The 19,023-nt window shown below is 41.2% G+C and overlaps 1 protein-coding gene across 3 annotated transcripts in view; it reads left to right on the top strand.

Annotated features, from left to right (window-relative positions):
* The window catches only part of COL9A1 (collagen type IX alpha 1 chain), a 106,210-nt gene that overhangs the window by 59,458 nt on the left and 27,729 nt on the right, over window positions 1–19,023 (top strand). For all 3 annotated transcript variants that reach the window (XM_059083832.2, XM_067011385.1, XM_067011386.1), the window contains 11 exons: window positions 251–304; window positions 4,550–4,603; window positions 5,934–5,987; window positions 8,595–8,648; window positions 10,048–10,101; window positions 10,222–10,275; window positions 10,399–10,452; window positions 11,267–11,320; window positions 12,349–12,393; window positions 13,316–13,369; window positions 13,474–13,527. In XM_059083832.2, the coding sequence (XP_058939815.2) occupies window positions 251–304; window positions 4,550–4,603; window positions 5,934–5,987; window positions 8,595–8,648; window positions 10,048–10,101; window positions 10,222–10,275; window positions 10,399–10,452; window positions 11,267–11,320; window positions 12,349–12,393; window positions 13,316–13,369; window positions 13,474–13,527 (585 nt within the window). The remainder of the gene's footprint in view (window positions 1–250; window positions 305–4,549; window positions 4,604–5,933; window positions 5,988–8,594; window positions 8,649–10,047; window positions 10,102–10,221; window positions 10,276–10,398; window positions 10,453–11,266; window positions 11,321–12,348; window positions 12,394–13,315; window positions 13,370–13,473; window positions 13,528–19,023) is intronic.

A 19,023-nucleotide genomic window follows, 5' to 3' on the forward strand; every position in this document is an offset into this window, starting at 1 on the left:
ACAGTTTGTCTATTAACTGAAACTGATATTTATTATATACTGTGGTCATGTAGCCCACATGGTGTTATTAAGGTCTTCTAAGGCTGTCATTTCTCTGACATAACCTTTCTCTTAGCAGCACATGGACATAGATTTGGGGGGAGCAAGGTCATTTTATGAGCCTTCTGACCACTTTCTTTGCCAAACTCAACACGTTTGTTTGTTTGTCTACTTATTTATTTCTGCACTTACGTACTTTTGCATTTGTTAGGGTCATAAAGGGGCTAAAGGAGAGATTGGTGAACCTGGAAGACAAGGTCACAAGGTAAGGACAATGAATATTTAGTGGGAAAATGGTGATTAGGAGGTCGTGATCACTTTCATTATAAAGAATTATAAGGGATAATAAAAGCATACCCTTTTACCCTTCCTGTTCCAGGGATGATTAACAAGTTCTCAGTAGATGCTTCAATATTCTGATTAAGCATCATATTCTAACTTGTTCAGTTACAAAAAAAAAGAACAAAGAAAGCACCATACACTTTCATTCTTTCCTGTATTGCTACCCCTTGCTTTCCTTTTCAAATCAGTCACACTCAGCTCTTTTCCTTGATGGTTTTGATAGTCAAATGCTATTCTAGCATTTGTTTATTCTAGCTAAACAAAATTTTATGACAGGAGTAAAATTTTATGACAAGTGTTGCTGAGACTAGCAAACAGGGAAGTTGGTAATTGGCTCATAGCTTCTCATCTTAAGTTCTGAAATAATTTATGTTTGTTTCTGACCTAATTTCAGTGTCACTTAGATTTTGAGTAATCTGGAAGTTAGCAATTGGCACTTATATTCTTTTCTGGGTAGAAACTGAAATCCACAGCACAACTTGCATCGGGGCTGGCATGTCCTGCAGAAAAACCAAGGCTGAAATTTAAAGCAAGGTGACCTGTTGGCCTTTTCTTTTCGTCCGCCAGGCTGAAATCGCTTTAGAGTAACTAAGAATTTGACTTCTTGCACGGTAGAATTGTAGTTCCGGTTCATTCCATAGTATTTTACAAAGTCAGACTGTTCTTATCAATGTGGGTCTTCTAGACTTTGTTGACTATGTCCTTCTACACCTTTATTGGGTGGCAGAAGTCTTTTTCTTTAGAAGTTAAGAGCTTGAGAGGCAATTTATTAATACCTTCAGGCAGGCATTAATATTCCTTTTTTTTTTTTGGCCGTGCCGCAGGGCTTGCAGGATCTTATTGCCCCGGCCAGGGATCGAACCTGGGCCCTAGGCGGTGGAAGCACGGAGTCCTAACCACTGGACCGCCAGGGAATTCCCAGGCATTAATATTCTTGAACTCCTTAGGTAAAGCTGTTGAACAATCTCAGATAATGAGGATAAATACGCCAATTTCCTGTACCTTATTATAGTATGAACATTCATTTAAAAAGTCTTTTATTACTTAGGCTCTGAATAGTTAAGTCATTTTATTTATCTGGCATATAACAGCTGGGTTCTTGATGCCAAATTGGAGAAAATAGAAAAAAAAATCAAGTACTTTGGAAATTTCTCTGTGTGCTCATTCCTCCATTGAATTTTTCAATTTGTAATTTAAAAAAAAAAAACCCACAAGTATTTATTAAGTACCCACTATGTGCCAGGGTTTATTCTAAGCGCTAAGGGCGCAGAAATGAAAAAATGTCCAGTATGGCTAAATTAAGTATGACATATCCATATAATAGAATATCATCTAACCTCTAAAACAAGTGTGTAGGAATATTAAATCACACCAGATATTCAGGAGGTAATATGTATAATAAAGCAGATTTAGTAGACTTCTGCTATTTTTGATGCCCTGCATCCCTTTCTCTTTTTTGGGGTGACCTCTTTTCTTTGGGGGAACTTCCACTTCCCCATCCCATGGGATTTGGGAGTGGACCTGTCAGAGTGTGTCTCCACTCTCCCACGAAACTAGCATTTTTGAGACCTATACAGGTTAGTTATCTGGACTTTCAATTTTGGTTTGGTCTTCATTAGGGAACCTGCAAATTTTTTGGTGTGTTAGGTAACTGGCCAAAATTTTCATTAAAAGTTTTTGAAAACTCCTTTAATTTATTTCACACGTTTATGTCACTTAAAACTTTCAGTGGTGTCTTTGAAAGTCGACCTATGAAGATAAGATAGCTCCTTGAACAATGAAACTTGAAAGGGCTAATAGGTGCTTTTAACTGTAAACTGAAAGCAGAAAGATGAAGAATGATGAGACTAGGGGCCTGAAGTTTGCTTTCAGATTCACAGTTCTGCCTTGAGTTTACTCTACAAATTAATTAATGAAGATTTTAAAAATTGTTTATAAAGGTAAGAATGAATAGTCAAAAATCTTTCAGTAAAACAGTAATAAATTGCTATTCCTAAATTTGTCATTTAGCTTGGTGGTTATTGATTAGTTATTGTGTGCTATTCATCTGCCGGTGAACTATTTCAATCAAATACATTACTCCCAGGTTTATCAAGAATCTATGGGAAAATACCCCAAAATCTGCTAATGAAAAATTACAATCGCTGTTGTTTTTGTACTTACATGGGGAAATACAAGTAGTATTTAATCATACACATGTGTTGATTATCCGCTCCATAAATAGCTTATTCACTGGCTTTCCCATTAGGACCACCTCCCTCCACTGTCAGTCTTACGTTCTGATGGAATGTAATCTGAATATAAATATGAGACAAAGATCCATTATGTAAGACTCTCAGAGTTCATTCAAAAATCAAGTGTAAATTATTTAGGCATAGCCTAGTTCTTTGCATTAGACGCCCAAATGTTCTATATTAACACTGCTACTAAATTTTTTGTATTTCTTTGTGGGTGTGTGTGTGTTTGTGTGCAAAAATCTCTGTATAAAGTATAGCATGTGGAGTAAGGAAATGGGTGAATTGAAACAAGTAATAAACAATAGAACTGGATTTTAATCTACCATTATGAGCAAATATCAAAAACTAAAAATGTTTCTCATGATGGACTTCACAATTTAAGTTATTCATTACCATAGAAAATGTAGAACAGTATATCTATTGTGAAAGTAAAACCTTTGTCAGAGAGAAAATAACTTTTTTCCCAGAGTCCATAAAATAATCTTTCTGTAAGAAACAGTATTTGGATTTCTGTTTAGAATATCCTAACATTTTAAAGTATATCAGAGATTATAAAATTAGTATCAAAAAGTTAAACCAATAATTAGTTAAAAAACATAATGGAAGAAGATTCCATTGGCAATAGCCACCAGGTAGTCAAAATACTTTAGAACAAACTTAAGAAGTTTTCAACAAAATGAAAAGAACAAAACTTTATTAGTGGAAAGAAAAAGAAAACGTTTTGACTAAGTATGAAGACACACTGAGTTCTGAGATGGAAAGACTCAGTATTGTGAAGATTCTAACTCTCTCTCTATAATCTATTAATATAATGAAGTCCTAATACAAAACAAGCAGTGTTTTTGTGAAGATCCGCCCAACAATTCCAAAGTTCATGTGGAAGGGTAAACATTTAAGAAAATCTGAAAATAAGAGTAACTATAAATGAAAAATAAAGGTAAAGGAATTCTCCCAACCTGAGATTAAAGTGTGTTATAGAATTTCGATAGTTAAAATGTTGTGGTGTTGACAACATCATACAGCAGACCAGTATAGCTGAATAGGAAGGAAGTCCAGAAACAAGTATATTTATCAATTTAACATACATTAAAGATACATTTTTCAGCCTGGGTGGAGAGAATCTATTATTCAATAAATGATAGTGGATAGAGTGCCAGTTATCAGGAAAAAAAAAAGATCTCTACTCTATATTTATATAAAAATAAACTACTGATAATTAAAAATTTCTATGTAAGACATTAACTATAAAATTACTAGAAGAAAAATACAGATGAGTATTTATATATTTTGGGGGTGTCAGAGAAGGCTTTTCTGAGCAACATCAAAGGTAGAAGCCATGGAAGAAAAGACAGATTTCAATTTAAGTCCAAGTTAAAGAAAAAACTGTACATGGTACAAAAGCTATAATGAAAAAGTTAAAATGAAAATCATAATTAAAAATATTATGGTTTAAGGAAAAGTTTGCATGGTGTGATCACACTTTCTTAATGATACACCCACAACGCACATACTTAGAACATGAATGCATACACTCCCTCTCTCTCTCTCTCTCTCTCTCTCTCTCTCTCTCTCTCTCTCTCTCTCTCTCTCTCTCCCCCCCTCCCTACCTCCCTCCTTCCCTCCCTCCCCCCCCCTTCCCCGTCCCCTCTTCTCTCTCTCTTTAGAAAAGCTTTGAAAGGATAGCATCCAAAATGGTACTGGTGTTTATAGTGGAAAGGTGGGATTTGGATGACTTTATTTATGTACATCTCTGTATTTTCTGAATGTTCTGCAATTAATATGGACTACTCATATAAAACAACTTAAGAAAGTATAGTAGACTAATTCAGGAGATGCCAGATGAACTTACCACGTGCCAAGTTAGACCGAGCCCATTTCAGTGTCCTTGTGCTGGATTAGCATTTGGTGCCTTTCTCTCTGTGGTTTTTCAGGGTGAAGAAGGAGACCAGGGCGGACTAGGAGAGGTTGGAGCTCAAGGACCTCCGGTGAAGTATTTTTAGAAACATATTTACCTATGTTGCTGGACCCCGGTGGTCTTTGGAGGATATCATTACTGCTTGCTGAACTTCTGGGGTTTGGGAGAGGATATGCCAAAATATTTCTGTAAACTTCACAGGTTTTCATTTTTTAAATATACAGCATCTGTTAAGGAATGCAAGATTTGTAAAAAAGTATGCTTTTTGGAACACTTATGCACGAGCTCGGGAGACGATACATGTCATTCTCATGTCTCTGCTATTGACCCAAAGATTTCTGGAATTCCTTCTGAATTACCTTCAGAGTCAGAAAATAAGCCCCACTAGAATGAGCAGCTTTAATCTGATTTGGCCAGATCTCACTGTGTGTCCTGAGCTGGATCACGGTGCCCGTGTGTATTTCAGGCCATTCCTGACTGATGTACAGAGAACTGGGACTGACCTGGATGTAAAACAAACAGTTGGCATGGAGATGCCCCCTTTTCTCCAGTGAGAGCACAGGGAAATGACTGGCCTAGAGCTCCTTTATCCTAAGCCATTGTGGACAGTTAGCAAGTTGCCCGGAAGTGGCTACCCCGCTTTCCTGATGGGGCGTCTGCCCGCCCCTGCTTCCCAGGGAGCGTCTCTACAGCATCTGTTTCTGGAGCCCTGCTCCCGTGGGTCCAGACAGTCAAGAATGACAACATTCAGAGTTGAAGGGGATCCTAGGATCGACACCCTGCACCCTCGTTTTGAGGATTACCCACTCCTGTGCCCGAGAAGGGAGGAGATGGGCTCCTCCTGCCCCCAATTGGAATTCAGAATGCCTTTCATCGTAGAAACAGTGTAACGTAGAGTGATGGCAAGTGAATGATGGAGACCCCAGCTACGCCTATAGGAAGAAGCTTTTGTGGGCTGCCTGGGGACCTATTGCCTTGGATGGCACACACTGGTGGGAAAAAATTAGTCCAAGGTTTAAAATCACGATCATGTGACTCGTAACCAAGTTCCAAACCATGAAGGAGGCAAAAGGGGCAGTGTATTCTGTGTGCGTTAAAAGTCAAATGCTTTGTCATGATTCTCTGATGCTAATGATACTTACTTCTTTGCCATCAGTCATTGTTCTGATTCCAGAACTGTGTAAGTCTTTGGAATTTTTAAAAAGGGTTTTTACCATCAGAAGAATTCCGTTTGGATTTTTCTTCTAAACCAGGAAGGTTTGTCTGCAATACAGTGTCACTTTTTCTCAGTGTTAACCTTTGGTTATGATAACATCCTTCTTCTGGATCAGCTTTTGTGATGACATCAAAGAATGTGTGCTTCAACTAAAAGAATTGACTTCTCTTTTTTACATTTCCAGGGAGCTCAAGGTTTGAGAGGTATCACTGGCATAGCTGGGGCCAAAGGGGAAAAAGTAAGATGACACACTACCAAAATGCATAAATGTTTAAGTTTGGGGCCATTTCAAGTACCTTCTGATCTTCAACAACATCACTTTTTATTTCTTATTTGGGGCTTCGTAGATGTTTGGTTGGGTTCTTACTTTCTGTTATAAACGTAGATGAAAGAAATGAGTCATACACAGGATACTTGTTATTATTATATATTTTAAATTATTTTGGGTAAATAGGAGTAAGCGGGGCTGTTATGTTTAATCTCTTTTCTTTGTCAGTAGTTGACACTGATAACACTGACACAGTACCTGGAGTACCAGGCCAAAGCAGAGGAGGATGGAGAGGTGGAGCTGAGAAAGATGGAGGCGTTGCACTTGGTGGGGAGGACAGGGCAGGGATTGCTTTCTGAGTGAATAGAAGAAGCAATAACAACGCAAGCTTGAACGTTCATGATGAGCTCAGAAATATTTTTCTTGCTGTTGTGCGTGTGTGTGTGTGTGTGTGTGTGTGTGTGTGTGTGTATGAGTGGAGGGGGCGTGTCTTGCTTCTCTCAGATGTTAAGGAAATGGTCAGCACTTTGTAGAAAGTTTGTTAGGAAAGCCCATTTGTAGGCTCCAGAAAATTAAAAACGGGGCTCTTTGCCCACCACCCCTCCTGACCCTCGCCTCATCCTCTGCAGAACGTCTGAGGCTAATTCATGTTGTTCTGCACAGAAGCACAGGGTCTTTCATTAGCAACCAGACAGGGATAACGGGCACATTGTAGGTGCTCAGTAAATGAAATTCAACCTTTTTAAAAATGAGATGCACATTTTTGTGGATTGAAGGAATTGCTTCATGAGTAATTCCATCAATTTCATTTTTTCAGCCACTTTCTCTGTCTCTCTAGGTTTTCTCATTGTGCCGGTCTGCCTCTTCTGTTTCCTATAGAATTCTGTTTCTTTTCTAAAAACACTATTTTTAAAAACATATTTTGCATTTCTGTATTCATGTTTCCTTAAGTAACATTCTGTGTGTACTCTTTTGTTATTAAATAATAAATCCCATTTATTTGGAAGTTGCTGATACCCAGGCCTTTGCTTTTTCTGGGTTTAAATCACTTCCTAAAATATGTGACCCTCACTTTGAAACCAATTGCTGTTCTTGACATGCTCTTTATTTGAGGTATTTTGCTACTTGGCAGTTTTCAAAATTTCACATTTCCTCTGATTTTTGTCAAATTGTTTTCAATAAAAAGATAAAAGCTCTTCTGGTGAATTCAGACCTGCGGAGTGGTTACCTAGTAACAGCAGTTTGGGTCTGAGCTGCTGCTGAACGGCAGTGAGAGAGAGAGAGAGAGAGAGAGAAAGAAAGGGAGAGAGAGAGAGAGAGAAAGGGAGAAAAGGAGAGAGAGGAGCAGCATCCAAGCCATTTCTATAACTCGAAGGCTGGCTCTGCTTCCACCAGGCAACGTGAGGGGTGAATCCAAGGGCTTTTTCAGGTCTCCCAAACCTCTTCTTCACTGGTGGATGGAGAATGCCCTCTGCTGTATTCTAGTTTTAGAGATCAAAGACTTTCAAGGCTCTGTGGTGCCTCTGCTTCTTTCTTCGATTCTACCCATGTCTGAACCATCTAGCAAAGATTTTCTAATTTTTAATTCTTACTGCAGACACTGTCCACCAGGTTTTCTTGGCCTGACATCTACCCAATACCCTTGTGACTGTTTTCCATTTCTTTGATCATCTCCTCCTCTCAAGCCTGTTCTTTAGGAGACGGCTTGTTCACTTCAGGCACCCATCTGCCTTCTCGTTCCCCTGGTAGATGAGAAAATGTTTTAAACAGGGGTGTGTGTCTTGTCACGCAGCATAGGTAGAGAGCACCAAAAACCCCATATTTTTGTTTTCAAATCACAGTTTGATTCTTATAATGAAAATAGGGAGGCGATATGTACAATAGATAACAAAGACAGAGAGTTTCGTGATGATTAGATTTATAAAGCTCTGTAGTTTTTAGCCATCATCACTCGGCAGGGTAAATCCGTTGTGGAGAAAATAGATCAGTTGCTTTACACGTACTGAACCTACCATCTATCCAGGATGGAAGAGGGGATGCTTAAATCCTCATTACAATTCGTTCCTCTGAATCACGTGGCTGGGCTCCTGATTCCAGGTCTGGGTGGGGATCTCGAGTCCCAGAAAGCCCTCCCACTGGTGTGGTGGCTGCGGAGTCCACAGCAGCTACTATTCGGGGGGCCCCTTGATCTTCACCATCAATGAATTCCTGTAGGGACCCTGAGAACCGTGGAGTGTGATGGCCAAACCTTTTCCAATAGGCTTGCCAAGTTCTCTAAACAGGTAGCTCATATCAGCAGTCAGGAATGGACGCAGTGTTTGTTAGCTTATAATATTCAGGGTGGTCTCAAAGATTGGGTTGTAGGTACTTCGGGTGGGATGAGAGAGTGTAAACCAGTGTTCTAACATCTGAGGTTTCTGATTAAATACTCCTCGGGTTCACTGATGAATAGAGTATATATTACAAAACACAAAACCTCCTTTTTATCTGGCTATTGAAGTTCTTTAGAAAGACTGGCGTGCCCTTCAGCATACATGGCTGATCTCAAGTTCATTTCTTTGTCTCGTTTATTTCCAGGGCGCTCGGGGCTTAGATGGAGAACCTGGGCCACAAGGTATCCCTGGTGCACCTGTGAGTAGTTTTCCTTTCATGGGATCCACCGATAGATTTTTTTAGCAATGATCAATGATAGATTTTTTTTCCTATATGTATGTGTGTGTGTGTGCAAGTGTCTTTGCATGTGAATAAGGTGGAAGAGTGGGCAATAGTTCCTATATTTATTTAAAATTTTAAAATTAAGACAAGCATCTCCCTTTTGTACAGAGAAATGTTCTTCTGACTTGATATGGGTTTTGTTTTTCTCACAAGTATAGTCAGATGGTTAAGTTTTTAGGCTTGCTGTGTTTTCCTCTTTCTTTGGTTGCTAGGATGCTTAGAGTCACAGAAACTCTCTCACTTTAAGTTCTTGGGTAGTTCTGTCCCTTTTTCTCTCCTGTGATTTCTGATCTCATTATTTGACATTCTGACGGCCATGTGCACACGTGTCACTGTGGACTGCCTCACACCTGTTTTGGAAGTAAATAAACCAAAAAGCTGTTCGTTGATAGCTCTCATGCCACACTGAAGAGAAGAAAAGGTATAAGTAAAATAGGATTTCCAACTATCAAGGTCCAGGTGGGAAGGACAGAATGTAACTGAAGGATAACATTTTAAGGTCAAGCTCCAGAGCACGGGGCGGAGGTAATGCACCAAGCGGACCTGACAGGAAGGAGGAGGGCCTGCAAAGCCGTGCTGGGAGGGGAGGGCAGGAAGCAAAAGGCTGGAAGAAGCCCTGTTGGGGTGATGAGGGTGTGTGCTGCCTTAGGGCTGGCACGGCCTGGTGTGGAGAGCTCCTCTGGAGAAGATGAATTTGAATAGATAAGGTAGAAGCACATTATGGAGAGTGTTTAATGCCAATCTGGGCGATCCGAAGTGATCCAGTAGCAACAGGAAGCCATTTGAGGTTTTAGAGCAGTTAAGCAGTTCAACAAAAGCTATATTTTAGGGAGACACCTCTTCTCATCTATTACCGCCTGTACCATATATCAACATTAGCTGGGTAATTTTGACAGAAATCATTATTATTGACTGGGGGAGTAAGTGATATGGAGTAAAGGTTGGCAACTCGTCCAAACCTCAACCCACCACGGTAGTCAATGAGGCCAGAGGGTGTGTAGATACAGTTACTGATGTCAAGGTTACCTGCAGTGTGGACCTTAATTTTATTATACTTACCCCTGCAAAAAACACAGAAGCATTATGCCTTTACACTGAAATCAATAGACATGTAAGTCTCAATTATCTTTATGGTAATATCAATTTTTAGGACAATATAGTTTTTTATAAAAAGATTTCTTGAGGCATCCATGATAGAGCAAAGCCATGGGGATGAAAGAGCAATAGTAAGGTAACATAGATGGTGTTTTATGATTTCAAAAGTCTATCAGTAAGTTACTTTCGCTTACATAAACGCAATTTTATTTTCATACAGGGTGATCAAGGACGGCAAGGACCTCTAGGAGAAACAGGTCCCAAGGGAGACAGAGTGAGTTCGAACTCGTGTTAATCGCTGCGAGCATGGAGGTTGTGCTGATCTCTTGGATGTGGCCTTAGTACACGTGGTAATTGGTTGTGTCTGGTCTGTCTTCTCCCTTCTACCCTGCAGGGGGCTCAAGGTTCTCGAGGAATTCCTGGTGTCCCTGGGCCCAAGGGCAACACGGTACGTGAGCTGTGGTCATCAAGCCCATTTTTCAAAGTGATTATGGTAATACAACTTTAGAAAGTGATGAAGGAAAGAAGAATGTGTTTCTAAGAGACAGTGTGTTTCTTTGTGCGTCTTTAGGGCTTGCCAGGTGTGGATGGCCGGGACGGGATACCTGGAATGCCGGGAACAAAGGTAGCTGTGTGATTTAGTCTAAGGGTGGTGGGGTCGTCCCTGCCAGGGGCCCGCCAGGCACTGGGTTTCCATTACTACGTCACTGGGACATTTATTGAGCTGGTTTTGGCTTTTTTCCTCCTTCTAATTTTTTAATCAAGTGTCAGTTCAAGGTACTTATTAGAAGTCAGAAAGAGAAAGACAAATACCATATGATATCAATTACAAGTGGAATCTAAAACACGGCACAAATGAACCTATCTGCAAAACACAAAACAGGCTCACAGACATAGAGGACAGACTTGTGGTTGCCGAGGGGGAGGGGGGTGGGGAGGGAAGGATCGGGAGTTTGGGATTAGCAAATGCAAACTATTATATATAGGATGGATAAACAACAACAAGGTCCTACTGTATAGCACAAGGAACTATATCCAGTGTCCTGGGATAAACCATAATGGAAAAGAATAATGAAAAGAATGTATCTGTGTGTATAACTGAGTCACTTTGCTGTACAGCAGAAATTAACACAACATTCTAAAGCAACCACACTTCAATAAAAAAAAAAAAAATTATTAGAATAGCATGTTTGTTTGCTTGGTTTCGGAAAGTCGGTAAAATTGCCCCGTTGATGAAAGTAGGCGGAAGGAAATTACGTGTTTTGATTGCACGTCTGTCCTAAGTCCTGTCCCGTCTCCCCGCCCTGAACTGGGTCGTGCTGTGAAAGTGCACGTAAGGTCAGCTGTGCAGATAGTCCTTTTACTTAGAAGATCTTGGTCTTTCCTTTTCTTAAAAGAAGGACAGCAGTTCATACAGATGCAACAAAAATTTTTTTCAGGGTGAACTAGGGAAACCTGGACCTCCTGGTGAAGCAGGGTTGCAGGGGTTACCTGTAAGTATTTGAGTATTTAAATGTTGATTGGTTTATATACATATTTTGAAGATATGCCCTTGGGGGAGAAACATGTTATGTATGTAATTTGATAAGTTCTGGAGAAGAAATGATGCTTTAATTTTATAGTTTTACAGTTTTACATTTGCATTTTTGTACTTTTTCTCTGAATGACTAGTTGTTTCTCTGATAACCACACTAAGCTTTAACTGTGTATGTTGCCTCCCTCCTCTCTCTTTAGTTCACTAAATCTTCCTCATATCGTTTCACTAACCCCGAGCTGTGGTCCAGGCTTTATACTTCCTCCTACTTTCACCCAGTTCTGAAGCTCTTGTACCAGCGTTGAGCCATAAGAGGTTGAGCGTATGTTCAGGGAACAATGTGCGATAATAAGATTTCATTTTTTGATCGTGTGCTCTTCTGAATTATTCAGATTGGTGTTTTCCTGCATTAAATGTGGCTGGAAGTTCATGTGGGTTCTACCACGTGTATTCTTGGCTCTTCGGAGGCAATTATTTCAAGTTAAAAGGGATACTTGGTAATGATGAGGACTGCCCTCGGTTTATTATGATATCTGCCGCTTTAAAATAATCAGAGAAATCAGGCCTCCCAGTAGCACCAAGCCTTAGACCCTGCATTCTTCTGCCGTTCTGTTTTTCTGTTTAAGGCTTAGAGTTTTTGATAGGTCCTTGCTTTGTATTCCATACATGAGATCATGCCAGGAAGAGCTCCTGTTGATCTGAAAATAGGATTCTAATTTGGAAGTTCATCCTTGAAAAGTAACTTTAGTTTAGAGCTAGAATTTGCCGTAAGGGTATTCAGAGATAACAAGCCCGGTACAGTGAAGTTGCCTTCTACACTGTGGGTAGCTCTGTAACTGTTCAAACTGGGGAACTAGGAAGAATCTCCCTCCAAAGCTTTGAGGTTGTCACGGTGCCCCCAGCCCCTCGGCAGCATGCAGTGGGCTTGGCATCTCACGGATTCTCAGAGGAGGTGATTAAACCTGAGTTCTGTGCGCATTCTTTCAGGGTGTACCTGGAATTCCTGGCGCAAAGGGTGTTGCCGGTGAAAAGGTAAAAGTTGAAAACTTTGTAATTAATATTTTTCTCTGTTTCTTTATTCTTTTACTAATATATTTTATTTATCATTTTATATATTTCCAACCTACCTTTTATTTATTTTATGCTTGAGCTTAAGGAGAAATCAAAAAGGCCTTAAGGCTTCAGAAGCTAATCTCTTTCCCAGCTGCAGAAGTAGTTCTTTGACAAAGCGTTGCTGACCAGACTACCTTCTTGAAAGAGTCATCCTTTGCCAGTGTAAAACCGAGAAAGTTTTGTTGCTCTTTACGGTTTACTATGAGGACGATATTAAGCCATAGAAATTGTCAGTGCGTATTATTAAGATGATTTATCTTAAACTAAAACATATTAAGCATTTTGTTCACATAATGATCAGTTTTAAGTGCTTATATTCTAGCACTTAAGAACAGTAGTTGAAAGAAAAAGTGAAAGGGATAAAATACAGCCTTACGTTAAATAAACTAGATGAACTGTGAATAACGTAGAAATTGATTACTATTAGCACATGGCTCCAGCCCTCCGATCGTGGTGGCTCGTGGAGTCTTGAGCAGAGATGTTCCCTAGTAAAGTGGACCACGGACAACTGATGGTGGACATATATAATTAATATTGTAAGGAAAGAAAAATCCTCTCTTATTCTTCTTGTCTGTCTCAAGACCTTCATTTTTTGACATCTGACCTTCGCTTTTAAACATTTTTGACATCTTTATTATGCTTCTGGAAGTGACAAAACAGTATCCTAACCTAAATCTGAAGAACTTTGATGTACCCACCAAGAAAGAGAGTTTACATCTCAATGTAAAATCAGGAAAGTAATGCTATTTAAGTGAAAGAAATACCCAGTCTGGGTAAGACGGGTTGATTGTTATGCTTATTTACTGCCTGAATTACTCTAAATGTTGTATTTTACCTTCAGGGTAACACAGGTCCTCCAGGGAAGCCTGGTCAGCTGGGGAATTCAGGCAAACCAGTAAGTTGCCATAGGTTACCTTTTCATACCTTGTAACCTGTTGTAATCACTAAGCAAAGGATTAGGGAGTTTAACTTTTTCTCTCCTTGCCTTCCTCATAACAGGGCCGCCAGGGGCCACCAGGAGAGGTGGGACCCCGAGGACCTCGGGGCTTCCCTGTGAGTATTCCTTTTCTGTAGACCCCTCCCAAAGTGCCTTCCCTGGGCTCTGCTGGGTATTCCTTCCCTCCTCTCCCTCCCTTCCTCCCTTCCTTCCTTCCTTTATTCATTCATCCATTAACTCATCCAAGAATGCCTTCTGACGTTTTAACGTGTGATAATCCAGATAAACAATGGAACAGGAATGCTATTTAGATATACAATATGCTTTTTTCCCCCTAGAAAGTAGAAACAAAAATGAAGTATTTAAAAAAAAAATGCTGACCCTTTCTGCTCTCGTCCCACGATGAAGGAAGTATTTTAGTGTGATTAAAAAAAAAACAACTTTATTGAGGTATAATTCATATACTATATAATTCACCCATTTAAAGTATACAGTCCACTGAGTTTTAGTACATTTGCAGAATTGTGCAACCACCCCCACAGTCCACTTTAAAACGTGTTCATCACCTCAAAAAGAAACTCTAGATCCACTTGCAATTCAGCATTTCCCTCCGAGTCCTCTCAAACCTAGGAAACCACTCATCCACTTTCTATAGATTTGCCCATTCTGGAAATTTCATATAAATGGAATCATGCAGTATGTGGGTTTTTTAATGATTGGCTTCTCTCACTTAGCATAATGTTTCAAGGTTCTTGTATGCTGTACCATGTATCAGTCCTTCATTCCTTTTTATTGCCAAATAGTATTCAATTGTATGGACGTACCACATTTTACTCACCCATTCATGTATCGATGGGCCTGGGGGTTGTTTCCACCTTTTGGCCATTATGATTAATTCTGCTGTGGACATTTTTCTACAAGTTTTTGTGTTGACTTGTTCCATTTCTCTTGAGTACATACCTACGAGGGGAATTGCTTGGTCATGTGATAACTCTATTTTAATCTTTTGAGAACCTGCCCGACTTCTTTTAGTGTGAATTTGTAAATGTGTCTATTTTGCAGCAAATATAGCTATGTATATTTTCTCACTAGATACATATTAACCCTTAGAGAGAAACTGATTTGGAAATGAAACATGATGGGCGCTCAAAGTTAACTTAAAAAAATTCTCCCTGGTCTTGATTTTAAGTTCTTATTTTCAAAGCCTGCTGGGTAGCACAAAGAACTCCAAGTGAGAACACAGAAACGTTCCCAAATATCATTGTTACTTTCTAAAGAGCATCTCTCGAGTATGTTGAGTGAGGATTTTCACGCTTCGGAAAAGTGAAATATCCCAGGTGTCTTGCGATATGAGAATGGAGGGTAGGGTTTTTCCACATCGCACAGATGCTCGTCAGCTGAGCTGTACCAGGCGGTGTCCAGACGTTTCTCTGCAGCCAGTGAAGCTAGCTACTCCTCACGCCTCACTTATCCTTTTCTCCTCTCTGGCTGGGAGTCTGTGAATTTCTAATTAAAATACTTCCCCTCAGTTGACTGTCAAAGCAGTGAGGTCAAAGCTGGGTCATGTTTCTAAAGCAACAGAAAGACTGAACGGTGTGGAGGAAGGGCTCTGGAGCTTTGAGAAAATTGACGATTTCATCTCGTGCTCACGTTATAGAGCAGAAAGCAGTACAGTTGTAGGTCCCCCTGCTGATGGCAGGACCGACGTGGCACGGAATGCAGGCAAGCCGCACGGGTGCTTGGTTATTACAGTCATTTCCTGATTTGCCTTCCCTGCTCCCCTCTTTCCTTCTACTGCAGCTCGCAATACCAAGGTACTCTTGGTATTCTGGCTGGGATAGCTCTCCGTTCTCCAGGACTCTTGCCCATCGCAGGGTGTCCTGCATCTAGAACTCCAGCCGTGTCCCCGCAGCCCTGGTGACAAACGTAAATGCCTGGGGAACGGTAGGGCTCCAAGTCTGCACGTGCCTCCGTATTGGTCTTTGCAAAGTACGGCGGCATTCAGCCTCATTTCTCTTCTTCATTTAAAAGTCTTCAGTGGATTTCCACTGACAATAAAGGAAGGTCTGAAATGCTAAGCTGTGTTTATCCCCTAGTTTTACTTCCCATTTCTGCCTTGCTTAGAGCCTGTGTTCCAGCCAAGCTAGACTTCATGCTAATTCCCAAACACTCTCTGCACTTCTCAGCCTGCCTGTTTTCTTTGTGATGCCCTGCAACTGAGATGGCTTTTTCCTCTATTTCTCTGACTGGACATCCCATGTGCTCTCCTAGATACAACTGAAGTGTTAATTCTGCCATGTAGCCATCTCTGATGACGCCCTACCCCCCAGGGAGAAGTGATCTCCCCTTATTCGGAACCCGTAACCCTTGGTGCCTTTTTGCCCTGTGGTGTGGAAACTGCAGGAAGTCGGGAACATGTCTGATCCGCATTTGTGTTCCCTACATCTCTTTCCTCGGGGCCTGCTGTAAGGTCGTGCTCCATAAATATTCCTTGAAGTGCATTGGATGGGAGGTACAGTAAATCTTGCTCTGCTGATTCTGTTCATAATTGACTTCTCAGCTACTATACATTTTTCAGAAGAGAATCGTGTGGTTATAAATGTTATAGTTCTGTATCAGAGTTTTTACACCAAATGTACTTACTGAAAGATACATGTGTTCTTTCATTTTTCATCATTAAATTCATTTCCTGGGTAAATTCCCACATTGTCACCTATTCCCCACAAGTCTGACCCATTCTTCCTGCAAATCTTAAATTGAGAAGCTGGGTAGAAGGCATGAAACCTATTTCTAACGTGTCCTGTGAAAGAATCAAGCTTAACTGAAGTCTTGTCTTTGAAATTAAAGTGCTCTTCTAACCCTTTCCTCACCATCGTTCCATCAGCTTTCGCCAGTGCCACGGCAAAAGATACTGGAGTTTCGGCATCTCTAGGGATTACGTTTGGGCACGTGTCTTTACCACTGGGCTTGTGCTTCCGGTCTTTCTCACGTTCCCCTGGGTTTACACGTGCGTCTGGGTGACTCCTGGTTTAGAGGCAGCAGGTGGCTGGGGCCTCTGGTCTGGTCCTACCGTGTAGTCGATCCTGGTCCGTCTTCCTCTTCCAGGCTTCCCAGAACGTTCCAGGGCTTTTGGTGAGCGTGTTATGTTTGCTCTGCTCTCGTGATTTCACCTGGGGTGAGTGCCACACCGATCTACCCCCAGTTTTCTGAAGACTCTACACTCGTGGAGTGTGGAAGCCTGTCTCCTCTCTCTTGAAGTCTTCTACCCTGGCCCCGTCACCAACAGCTTCCACACAGAGGTCCCACATGATGTGCTGTTGAGTGACCTAAGCTGCCTTCTTGCCCCGTCGGACTCTGGAATATTCACCCCGTCGACACTTTGTGAAGCAGCTGTGATGGTTATAGTGTAAACAGATTGTCATCTGCTTCTGTGTGAGGGGATATTCAAACCTACACTGGAGAGAAGTACAAAATACACAATGTTGTAATATTGAACAAATCTTAAAAAATATTTCTGTGGCAAGCCTAAAAATTATCCCTGTAGGGCTTCCCTGGTGGCGCAGTGGTTGAGAATCCACCTGCCGATGCAGGAGACACGGGTTCGTGCCCCGGTCCGGGAAGATCCCACATGCCGCGGAGCAGCTGGGCCCGTGAGCCATGGCCGCTGAGCCTGTGCGTCCGGAGCCTGTGCTCCGCAGCGGGAGAGGCCACAACAGTGAGAGGCCCGCGTACCGCAAAAAAAAAAAAAAAAAAAAAAAAATGGTCCACATCAAAAATTATCCCTGTAGTAAGACTAATATGATCTGCCAATGCTAATATGAAAATGGGTTTGTAAAAGCAGCCATCTTTAGCAATCATAACTCATCTTCTGGGTTGAACATCCTTTTTGTCAGAAAGAGGCATTTAGTGTATACTACAGACTGAGTATAGTGATTTATAATTTCCCAGTTCTGAAACTGGCAAGCTACTAAGGATAATGTTCGTTCTTCAGCTAGTTAGCATTTTGGGTTATCAGGCAAATACAGCAACCATCACGGTCTAGAGCACAGTGGAGTAAAATCCAGTTTTTTTGGTAAAATAATGATGACAACCCAAGTATAATAAAATGCATTTTTCGGTGGTATTTTAGAAGTCTGACAGTTCCATTTGGAAAGGGACACTTCCATATTGAAGTATTTGTATTTATTAAAATGAGTTTTACAAAATAGCTCCTAGAATTTGTTTATAAAAAAGGCAGCTTCTCAGTGATCTGACAGAAACTCGAGAAATGAGGACTAGAGACTTGTTTTTTCCAAGCATAACTCATGCTTTTAAAGAAATTTGGAAGATTTGAAGCGAAAAGAACATTTGATGGAACATTTGATTAAAAACCATCCTTTTGACCGATGTCTTTATTCCTTGGATAAACATAATGACTAGCAACATCTGTGCTGCTTACTGTGAGCTGGACGTTGTTCTGAGTACTTCGTGTATCTATTCAACCCTCCCCAAAGCCCGTTTTACAGATGAGGAGACCGAGGCACAGAGGGGTTGAGTTGCCTGCCTGGAGTCGGCTGGTGTGCGTGGCAGAGCCGAACTTCAGACCTGGCCCTAATGCCTCCAAAGTCAAGGTTCCGCTGCATGTTTTTATTTGAAGTTAGCTTGGCAAATTCTAATGGCACAAAACACATTTAGCAAATTTTAGTATTTATGGAACTTTCTCAGTGAGCATTTAACAAGAATCTAGGTAAAGCTGGGGAAGACAAAGGAACAGAACATAAGCCCCAGCAGTTTCCTGGGTCTTACCCCAGCCCTACAGAATCAGGACCTGGAGGGAGAGGGGTGGAATGCGGAGGGGAAAGAGGAGGTGGGGTGGTGAAGACACCAGTGAAATATATTTCTAAAACCTCCTCAGGGGATTCTGACACACAGCCAGGGTTCGGAATCATTGGTAGAGTGTCTGCATCTTTTTTTTTTTTTCTTTAAGCCTTGATTGGCTTCTTAGATAGGGATGAATGGGAAGATGTGTCTTACTTAACATGTTGGAGATAAATATGGTGGCACAGAGCACCCAAGAGAAAAATGGAGCATTTTCTTATGGTCTTCACATTTTCAGTGGTAGGATGTTGCCTTTTTTTCTGGTTCCTTCCAATCCTCTTGTTAAAACCCATAACTTTTTTCCTTTTTTAATTTTTTAATTAATTAATTAATTTTGGCCGTGTTGGGTCTTCGTTTCTGGGCGAGGGCTTTCTCTAGTTGCGGCGAGCGGGGGCCACCCTTCATCGCGGTGCGCGGGCCTCTCACCGTCGCGGCCTCTCTTGTTGCGGAGCACGGGCTCCAGACGCGCAGGCTCAGCAGTTGTGGCGCACGGGCCCAGTTGCTCCGCGGCGTGTGGGATCCAACCAGACGAGGGCTCGAACCCGTGTCCCCCGCATTGGCAGGCAGATTCTCAACCACTGCGCCACCAGGGAAGCCTGAAACCCATAACTTTTGTCAAGAGGTTTGTAAATGTCAGCCACGGGACAGAAGAGCCATTTCCCCACCAGCCTCCGTGGCCCACATCTGAGAATGTGGTTTCACCATAGCTGTTGAAGCAGAAGAGATTTATCATTTCTTTTTAGCACTCTTGTTGT

The sequence above is a fragment of the Kogia breviceps genome, chromosome 13 (genome assembly GCF_026419965.1).
Source record: "Kogia breviceps isolate mKogBre1 chromosome 13, mKogBre1 haplotype 1, whole genome shotgun sequence".
NCBI lineage: Eukaryota > Metazoa > Chordata > Mammalia > Artiodactyla > Physeteridae > Kogia > Kogia breviceps.